The sequence below is a fragment of the Arvicola amphibius genome, chromosome 3 (assembly GCF_903992535.2).
Source record: "Arvicola amphibius chromosome 3, mArvAmp1.2, whole genome shotgun sequence".
Lineage (NCBI taxonomy): Eukaryota > Metazoa > Chordata > Mammalia > Rodentia > Cricetidae > Arvicola > Arvicola amphibius.
The window spans coordinates 124,968,857-124,978,624 of record NC_052049.1 but is presented as its reverse complement, the minus strand read 5'-3'; the positions used below and the strand labels follow the sequence as shown (position 1 = coordinate 124,978,624).

Genomic DNA, 9,768 nt, shown 5'->3' with positions numbered 1-9,768 from the left:
AATTGAAGATCAGCATGGAAAAATACAACCTTTTGTAGTAGACCTCCCCATTAACCTCTGGGGAAGGGATGTTCAGCAGCAATTACAGCTCAGATTGACTAATGAATTTTCAGATAAAAGTAAAGATATGATGAGGTTGCAAGGATTTGTTCCTTCTCGAGGCCTGGGAAAAAATCTTCAAGGCATACCCGACCCGATAATACCGGTCAGTAAGACAGACCGCAAAGGACTGGGTTTTTCTTAGGGGCCACTGACATATCGGCTTCCACAATGGGCTCCATACCCATACCATGGACAACAAATAAGGCTGTATGGATCCCCCAGTGGCCCCTTTCCCAGGAGAAATTGGAAGCCGCTAAACAACTAATTGAGGAACAATTGCAACTAGGTCACATTGAGCCTTCTGTATCACCATGGAATACCCCGATCTTTGTTATCAAAAAGGCATCAGGAAAATGGAGGTTATTACATGACTTGCGGGCTGTAAACAGTCAGATGCAAGTCATGGGGGCAGCCCAAAAGGGTCTCCCATTACTCTCTGCTCTGCCAAAGGATTGGCCAATTATAGTACTAGATATCAAAGATTGCTTCTTTTCCATTCCGCTGTGTTCCCAGGATAGGGAAAGGTTCGCTTTCACTTTGCCTTCTGTAAATCATGAACAGCCTGATGCTCGTTATCAGTGGAGAACCCTCCCCCAGGGGATGTCAAACAGTCCTACTATGTGTCAGCTATTTGTAGACTCTGCCCTGATGGCTGTAAGGAGACAGTTTCCCACTGTAAAGGTCATTCATTACATGGATGACATTCTATTGACAGCTTCATCTCAACAGGTACTTAGGGAAGCTTTTCAAAATACTGTTCAGACCTTGGAAAAGCAAGGGCTAATTGTAGCCCCTGAAAAGGTACAGTGCTCTACACCAGCACGGTTTCTGGGTTCTATTATTTCCCCAGATACAATCAGACCACAAAAGGTCCTTATTCGTACTCAAAACTTAAGGACCCTTAATGATTTCCAACAGTTACTAGGAGATATTAATTGGATCCGAGGGTATCTACATGTACCAAGGTCGGAGCTACTGCCCTTATTTTCTATCTTAGAGGGTGATCCTGATGTTACCTCCCCGAGGACATTGACACCTGCTGCTATGCAATCTTTACGCAAGGTTGAGGGAGCTATATCCAAGGCACAGCTATGCCGCCATGACCCGTCTTTGCCAATTTCTCTTTGTATATTAAAAACAAAAAATGTTCCAACAGGAGTTTTATGGCAAGAGGGACCTCTATGGTGGCTGCACGGTAATTCAATTGGAGCAAAAACGCTTAGATATTATCCTGACTTGGTGGCTAATCAAGCCTTAATGGGAATAAAATTTTGCTTGACCTGTTTTGCAAAGATGCCTGATAAGTTGATTATACCCTATACTAAGGAACAAGTGGAGGTCTTGGCCGCCACTGTGGACAATTGGGCTATTTTGCTTTGCACCTTTTCTAATACTATTGATAATCATTTTCCTAAACATCCAATTTTGAGTTTTGTGGAAAAGAATTTAGTGTACTTTCCACGAGTTACCTCCCCTAAGCCCTTATTGGGAGCTGTAACCATATTTACTGATGGCTCAAAAACAGGAATAGGAGCTATGGTGGTGGATAATCAGTCACCGGTGCTATTCAATTTTCAACCCGATGCCCCTCAGACTACAGAATGCTTGGTGGTATTGGAAGTTTTTAAGAATTTTCCTGAGCCCTTTAATTTGTTTTCGGACTCACAATATGTGGTTAATGCGGTGTCCTCTCTCGAGGTGGCCGCTTCCATTCGCCAGTCAAGTCCGGTTTCCAATGTTCTAATACAGATTCAACAACATATACTTCAAAGGAGTAATCCATTCTATATTGGACATATTAGAGCCCATACTCTACTTCCTGGTTCTATGTCTGAGGCTAATGCAAGAGCTGATCAGGCAACCAGAGCTATGGCCTTAGTTGCTGCGGACTCAATGGAGCTTGCTCGAGAGTTTCACAGGCTCTATCATGTACCCGCTGATACTCTTCGTAGAAAATTTGCCTTGTCCAGAAGCAATGCAAGAGATATTGTGAAGGCCTGTTCCTCTTGTGTGACTTTTCTTCACCCTCCCCACACAGGGGTTAACCCTCGGGGCCTGCGCCCGACTGATCTATGGCAGATGGATGTGACTCATATCCCTGAATTTGGGAAGCTGAAATATTTGCATGTGTCTGTTGATACCTGTTCAGGCATTATCCATGCCACCCCTTTGGCGGGGGAAAAGGTCACCCATGTAAAGACCCATTGCCTGGAAGCTTGGGCAGCTTGGGGCAAACCGTTGCGCTTAAAAACAGACAACGGCCCAGCATATTCCTCCCACGGCTTTCGTTCCTTTTGCACACAGCTTCAAGTTGAACATACTTTTGGCCTACCATATAATCCCCAAGGCCAGGGGATTGTTGAAAGGGCTAACAGAAGCCTCAAAGATATTCTGACAAAACAAAAAGGGGGAATAGCAGAAACAGCTTCCCCCAGGGACAGAATTGCTTTGGCACTTTTTACAATTAATTTTCTAATTTTTGATGGTCAAGGCCGAACAGCGGCTGATAGACATGCTAACATGACCCCCGAAGATAAGGGATTGTCTGTTATGTGGAAAGATGTGTTGGATAACAAATGGTATGGACCGGATCCAGTTGTTGCGAGATCCAGGGGAGCTGTTTGTGTTTTCCCACAGAGTCAAGAAGTCCCTCATTGGGTACCAACACGGCTGACAAGGAGCCTGAGACCAACAGTTGAAGATGAGGGCTGCAACAACATGGATGCTGATCCTGGCAATGAAGACAGCCCTGCTGAACGCGAGTCCAATAACGTTATGGGCGGTAACGAAGGCCTGGCCCATGCCAATGCCTGTTCATGCTAACTCTTCTATATTGCCCACACTGTTTTCCACCTCCTGCGATCTGGAGGCACCCTGTCTGCCTAACTCAGATGCTAAACAGGAGTTGTTTAATGCTACAAGGATAGCCCTAAATGGGACTATGTGCTTCTCCCTTGAGGAGAAAGGACCCTGCATAAGGCTTTTACGCAAAAACTTGACCAATTGGATGGATCCCCTGATACAGAGTAATGTAGGGTTAGGGTCCCTGGGCGCAGTATTAGCCCAGGTGACTCAGGGGATCACCTCAGGGTCAGGAGGGCCCAATAATGCTACATCTATCAATGCTACCACCTTGGCTATGAGAGTGGAGTCCCTGGTACCATTGGGAGGTGCATCCACTCCTAAGAATGCTACTCGTTTTAGGACATCACCACACTGTGTTCCAGATTTTTCATTTCCACCTACATTTACAGCCTGCCAAGCTAAGACTTGGGAAAAGACACAGGTTGCCTATGGGTTCTCCCTATCCCCATCTATGAGGAGATACCTTTATAACCAGTCTAATCAAGATTCTGCTATTGGATCAGGATGGTCCTGGTATCAATGGCTGCTCTCTAATGAAGTAGGAGCCACTGCAGACATCTCAGCCCTGGCAACGCTACAATTAACTAGGACTTGGCTCCTTAATGTTTCTGGTAGCATATCAGAGTCATTGGGCCAGGGGAGATGGCTTCGCATTTATCAAGAAGAAGAATTGAGTAATGCTACTCTAGGGGGAGCTGCGGTCTGCGTGACCCCTCCTTTTTCCTTTTTGCTTACTAATTCCATCCCGGATTCCTCGGGTACCTTGGATTGCACAAATGGATCAGTTAATTGCCACTTGTCTGAATGTTGGAATGGCACTCAAAAGCTGGCTATAATGGTGAAGGTTCCAACCTTCGTACCACTCCCGGTCCAAGCTGACCCGGACCAATTTCCCATCACAACGCTTTTGCGTGAACGACGTGACTTCGGTATTACTGCAGCCATTGTCACCGCTGTAGCAGTGTCAGCGGCGGCTGCCGTCACGGCTGGGATAGCCATGGCTAATCAGGTGCAAACGGCGACCACAATTAACAACGTGGTTTCAAAAACAGCTGATGCATTAGAAACTCAAAATAGAATTAATAATCATATCCTTTCTGGCATAATAGCTGCCAATCAGAGGATAGATTATGTGCAGACTCAGGTGGATGAGTTGACCCGCCTGGTCCAGATCGGATGTGTCTCCTATCAGAAACATGTGTGCATTACTTCTCTTGTCTTTAATAATTCCAGGAATGAATCACGAAGAATTGGGGAGTATCTGGCGGGGAACTGGTCGCGGGAAGCGGAGCTGTTTCTCCAGAATCAATTGTTCCAGATCACTATCCTGAATAACACTCGTGTCCAGCCTATCACCCTTGGACAATTTTCTGACTGGCTATATTCTGCTTTCTCCTTTTTCAAGGAATGGGTAGGGGTTGGGATATTTCTGGCATGCTGTCTGGGAGGATGCGTGGTCTGCCTGTGGCTGATTTGCCGTCTTCGAGCCCAAACGAATAGAGACAAGGTTGCTGTCCTACAGGCCCTAGCCGCTTTGGAGTGTGGTGACTCTCCCCAAATATGGTTATCGGTTCTTAAGAACCAGTAGGCATTTGTCTGTCCTGCATAGCCTTTGCACCCCTGTAGGGCTTGTTCCCATTGCACCAGGGAAGGTGTGCTGAGACAACGCTTGAGGTACTGCCTTTGCACCTCCTAGGGATTTGTCCCATTGCACAGGAGAAGGAGTACCACGAGCCTGGGCCTCCCTTGATCGGCCCCCACATCATGAGGTGGGAGCCAGAACGGGAATAAGACCCCTTGTTGCCTATAAAACAAAAAAGGGGGAACTGCAGGGAGCCGATTTGCTAGCCGCCATTACAAGATGGCGCTGAGCCCCTGCACCACCGAGTAAACAACTCCATATTTGGTAAGGCTGTAGACGGAACCTCTCGCATGCGCAGTAGTGTGCAGTAATCTTAGCCAATCCCGTGGCCGGGGGCATCGGAAGATGAGTGAGTAGCCAATCCAGGCATGACCCGTGTCCGCTCTCCCTATATAAGCGGCTGCCGTTTAGTGCTCTGGGCCCTTCGCTTCCTGCTCTCCCAACAACCAAGAGGCTCCAATAAAGCGTGATAGGAGAAGAATCCTTGACTCGGTGGTCGTTCTTCCCTGCTGGCCAGGGGGGTTCGCCGCAAGTCTCCATGTTGTTTTTTGTGAGCTGGAGTCCCAAAGAAAAGCCCATCTGCATTTGATCCCTGTTGTGGTCTCAGTGTCCACACTGGAGTGGTGACAGACCCCATTTAAAGGCCACTACTCTGTCCTTTGGTTCCTATGAAGACCTTTCTTAACCAGGCTCACATTGAATCCCATTGGTGGATGGAAGACTGAGCCTTGGTTCCTCCTGAGCTCTTAGGGGTGAAGAGGTTTCTGGGGTTTTCCTAGCCCTGGGTCTCATCCCTCTATCATGTAGAGCCTGCATAGCTGCACCAACCCTCCGTATTTCCTCACACACTCCCTCAGAGGTTCTCTCCACCATAGCCATGGGAAGCTGCTGCTGGGGACATCAGTGTGAGCCCTTTTTTGCTCTCTGTTTGCCTTTCACTCTGTGTCTGAAATGTCACCATTAAGTAAGTATTCCTTTAGCTAGGTGTGGATGTTTAAATATATCATGCCCTGGCAAAGAAGTCCGGGAAGGGGATGTGAGACAGTCACACCTTAGTGGGAAGACTGATAGAAGAGAGGACTTGTTTCAAAGTCTGGGAGAGAGAGGTGAAAGGGACAGGGGGTAGAAGGCCCCAGAGGGCTGTGGGGGTGAGCAGGAACCCTTCACCAAGGACCTACGCACCCTTTCTGCTCCTGTCCCCAATCACAAGAGACCCACCCACTGGTAGTGAGTAGCTGGCTCAAGGGCCGTGCCACTCACTGCTTCCTTCTCAGACTAGGGTTATTGGGGAATGCGGAGGGCATTCAGCCTGGTTGGATGTAAGAGTGGGCAACGGAACTAAATTTTCCTGTAGCTGGGCTCTCAGCACAGAGCTGCTGTGCCACAGTTCAGGCACCACGGCAACGGGGGAAATAAACACTCCGGCCTCACAGTACAAGTTCTGTCGCCATGTGATGTCATTCTCCACTCTAGTCACTGGGCCCCACACCTCTGTGGCTTCAGCTGCTGAGACCAAGCTTCTTTCCCCACAACCCCCAGCCGTTTTGGAGTCTCTTAAGTGGGTTGGGTAGTGATGGAGGGGCCTGGGCAGGGCTCCTGGCTCCTGGCGCCCAGGCACTGCTTGTAATAGCTCATGTTTCCTCCCAGCCTTCACCATGAAACTCCCCAAGGGGGCCAGGAACTGTGTGTTCTACGCACAGCACCCAGAGAAGAGGGAAGAGGTGCCCTCATGGAAGGAAATAAAGCAGACCCCTGTTGTCATGGCCACAATCAAAGGTGAGAGCGGCCCTACCCTACGGCCTAGGCTGGGCCTCTGCTAGGCTGCTGCCAAGGGCCTAGACTGCCAGCTCTGCCTCCTATGGAGCCCCAGTAAACACTCCTCAAAACCTTACAGCAACCTGCACCTCCGGGCTAGGCCCACTCTCTGGCTCTGTGAGACAGGGAAGAGTGTTGGAGGGTGGGTGTGCACAGCATGGTTTGGGGAAAGGATTAGAGAGCTTTTCAAGGTGCTAGGGTTATAACCCAGGGGCCCATACATTACAGGTGAGAACTCTACCACTTAGCTGCTTCACTAGCCCTACTTTAGTGATTTTTTTCAATGGATACCAGGTATACGAATTCTCACTAGGTCGTTACTGACTGATGCTTACTTGGGAAGTGTTTCGGAGTAGTGATTAATGTTTGGGTTCTGTTGATCCTCACATCACCAGTTGCTGTAGCTGGATAGCTTTTTTTTTTTTTTTTTAACATCAGTATTGTTATTTGTAAGATGGAAAAGACAGGAGTGTGTCTGTTTTAATAAGGTTGTCTAGAGGTTCAACTGAAATAACACTATCAAATGGTTAGCATGAATCTCAGTATAGACCAAGTTCTCAATTAACTGTGACTGTCGTCTTTCTGTAATGGGCTGCGGAACCACAGGAAATTGCATCTTAGCTCTGCATACTACCTTCCTTGTGGGGAACCAGCTCGGTGCGCAGTTCTGTGGCAGCGTGCCATCAGCCAGAGCAAAGCCCCTTGTGTTCTCATGGTGCTTAGCCCTGGAGGCCGAGGCCAAAGGTTGTCTCGTCTGTTCTCACAGGTCCAGGGCCTGCCAAGTACCTCCGGCCATCCTGTACCGGCTACATAGCCCACGACACCTCCATGTTTCAGGAGCCAGCTTACAGCCTGCACAGGCGGCACACTGAGAAACGTGAGCGGTCCCTACTATCTGTCCCTGAAGGACCAGGGCTGCTATCTAAGACTGCAGTCACGGGCCACTTGGGGCTGGGGCTGGTGAAGAAGGACTCAAAAGGAAACCAGTGATATTTCCTAAGTGGACCCCCACATATGAAGGTAGAAGGTAGATCTCCCCAGGGAGCTGTGGGGGCCTAGAACTGTCACTCACAGAGAAAGCCTCTCTTTCCCTGGGGCTCTTTGGCTGTGTGTGTCCCATATTCTGTTAGGGATGCTTGCAGTAGTCAAAGATGATGACCAGTGGCTGACAGCCAAGGCCCCCAGTGAGATGAGAGGTTGAGTGGGGATACGGTCATGTGTTTGGGGGCCTGAGGTTTAGGGTGCCTACTTCCCTACTTCCCTTTCCCCAGTTCACATCCTTGGCAGGGAGGTTTCTTGGCTGGGACTGAGCCCTTTCTCAATCCTTATGGTAGCTACAGTGGTTGTCACTACCCTTGGCACCAACCCGGACGTGTCTGTGGTAGGAGACTGACCACATTGTGGTCTGCCTGTTCTTATCTGGTCCTGTCAGCAGCCTCCGGCAGTCAGGCACAGAAGATTCCATTTTACAGATGAGGAAATCGAAGTACACAGACAGCTAAGAGCCAGAGGAATCTGAAGGGAGCCCCTCCTTGTCCCTTGCAGGGATCGTAGACATATGCAGCCCTGGGCCTTGCTATTTCTTGGATCCTAAAGCAACTCGTTTTGGAATATCTACCTGTCCTCAGGTCCCCATGGAGGAGCGCATCTCCAACCTACGTAAGATGGACGGGAAAGTGGGCCTGTGGGAGAATGCGGTATGGGAGGCCTCAGTCCTTAGAACCTGGGAAGGCGCAAAGCAGGGGGCTGTATCTGAGAATGCTGGTATTTGCTCATTGTAATATCACCAGTGTTTAGTTAAGTCTGGTGGGACACGGTAGTAATCTCAGCACTTGGAAAGCTGTTCCAGGCCAGCCAGGGTTCTATTTAAAAAAAAGACAGAAGTATCATGATGCTCCCCTCACTATGTATGTATTTCATACATAGAAGCCAATGTTACGATAGACATTGTGTTATGATGTCACAGGGCCCATGTCAAAGTAGCAATATTGTCATGCTAATGAGCTCACAGATTTAGTGAACTAAAGAGAATTTCCTGGTGCTATCATGGGACATGGGGCAATGCCATCATGTTGACTGCCAAGGAATCATTGCTACAATGACAAGAATGGCTTTTGTTTTATGACAACAATGTCACCATCGTGGTGACTATCTTGGTTCCCTTTTGTGCCCATGTCACCATTTAGTCCTAATGTCCCGTCCCTGCTACTGTGCTGTTTTTTGTTTATTTGTTTGTTTGTTTGTTTTTATTTGTTTGTTTGTTTTTTTATGTCCCCAGGCTGGGCAAGAACTCAGCTTTCTCTGAGACCCAGCATCTGGCATCAGGGTCTGTGAGGTTCTCCCCATCTTCCTCCCTTTTAGGCCTAAGCACCACCCCAGCCCCCTGCCACTACAACCTTGAGAAGACTCGCCCCCCTGGTGAACGTACGGCTCCCCAGTACACGTTTGGCTACCGGTGTCCATACAGAGTGATGGATCCCAACCCGGCCTCCAACAAGTACCAGCTGCCACTCTCGCTGGGGCCCAACACCCCTGTCTTACCATCTGCCCCCTGCTATAGTCTGGGTTCCTCAAGCAAGAATTGGTTCTACAAAGAGGATATAGCAGGAGGCCCTGGACCTGCTATGCATGCCCGACCTGAGCCGTCCGTCTACCAGAACCGCAGCCCCGTGTATAGCGTGGCCAAGCGCTTTGCCTATCCACTGGACCACACACTTCGGCCTGGCCCTGGCTCCCACAATGTCCAGCCGGTCACTGTGCACAAGCCCCGCATACCTGCCTTCACCATGGGCATCAAACACTCGCCCCACTTGTGCCCACTGATTGTGGACATTCTCGACTGAGACCACTGCTGGTGCATGCCCCTTCCTCCTCACAGATGCCTTCTTTTCAATACCATATTGAGCAACATGAGCACGGATTCCTGTAGCAGAGCTGGTGTATGCTGAGTGGCCAGCACACAGAGGCATTAGATAAATATTTTTGTTTATTGATTTCTTGGTTTTGCAAACATTCTCAGCTGCTTCCTCTGGGTCCTGTTCTGGGTGAGGGGCTGGGGATCCTTGGTACATGCATCCTATATACATGAGATTCAATGCTGGTCCCTAGGGGAAAGAGCTGTGTGACCTCCAGGGAAAACCTGGGCAGGCCCACCTTAGAGTGGCCACTGACAAGCTATGTCCCTGTGCTTCTCTGGGTCTTCCCAGTAGTGCCAGGATAGCCCTGGATGAAGTTCTAGGGCTGTATCTCTGCTCGCTGCTAGGGGTTAGTCCTGAAGACAGGAGCAAAGAAGCCAGGAAGTGGGCAGAAATGGGTGGGGTCATCTTGGTTTGGGATGGGGAAAG

At 49.1% G+C, this 9,768-nt stretch overlaps 1 protein-coding gene across 1 annotated transcript; it reads left to right on the top strand.

The window, feature by feature from the left end:
• Positions 1–5,486: 5,486 nt before the first annotated feature.
• On the top strand, positions 5,487–9,267 carry Odf3l1 (outer dense fiber of sperm tails 3 like 1). Its single transcript, XM_038324529.1, has 5 exons — positions 5,487–5,551; positions 6,240–6,385; positions 7,191–7,301; positions 7,970–8,083; positions 8,786–9,267. The coding sequence occupies exons 1-5, from the start codon at positions 5,487–5,489 to the stop codon at positions 9,265–9,267; spliced, it is 918 nt and encodes a 305-aa protein (XP_038180457.1).
• Positions 9,268–9,768: the final 501 nt, after the last annotated feature.

What these genes read in the sequence shown, in the direction of transcription:
- Odf3l1 (XM_038324529.1), top strand. Translation starts at nt 5,487, where the DNA reads ATGGGAAGCTGCTGCTGGGGACATCAGTGTGAGCCCTTTTTTGCTCTC. An exon ending in CAGGCGGCACACTGAGAAAC is followed by an intron (nt 7,302 to 7,969) that starts GTGAGCGGTCCC and finishes TGTCCCTTGCAG; the next exon opens with GGATCGTAGACATATGCAGC. An exon ending in GGAGCGCATCTCCAACCTAC is followed by an intron (nt 8,084 to 8,785) that starts GTAAGATGGACG and finishes CCTCCCTTTTAG; the next exon opens with GCCTAAGCACCACCCCAGCC.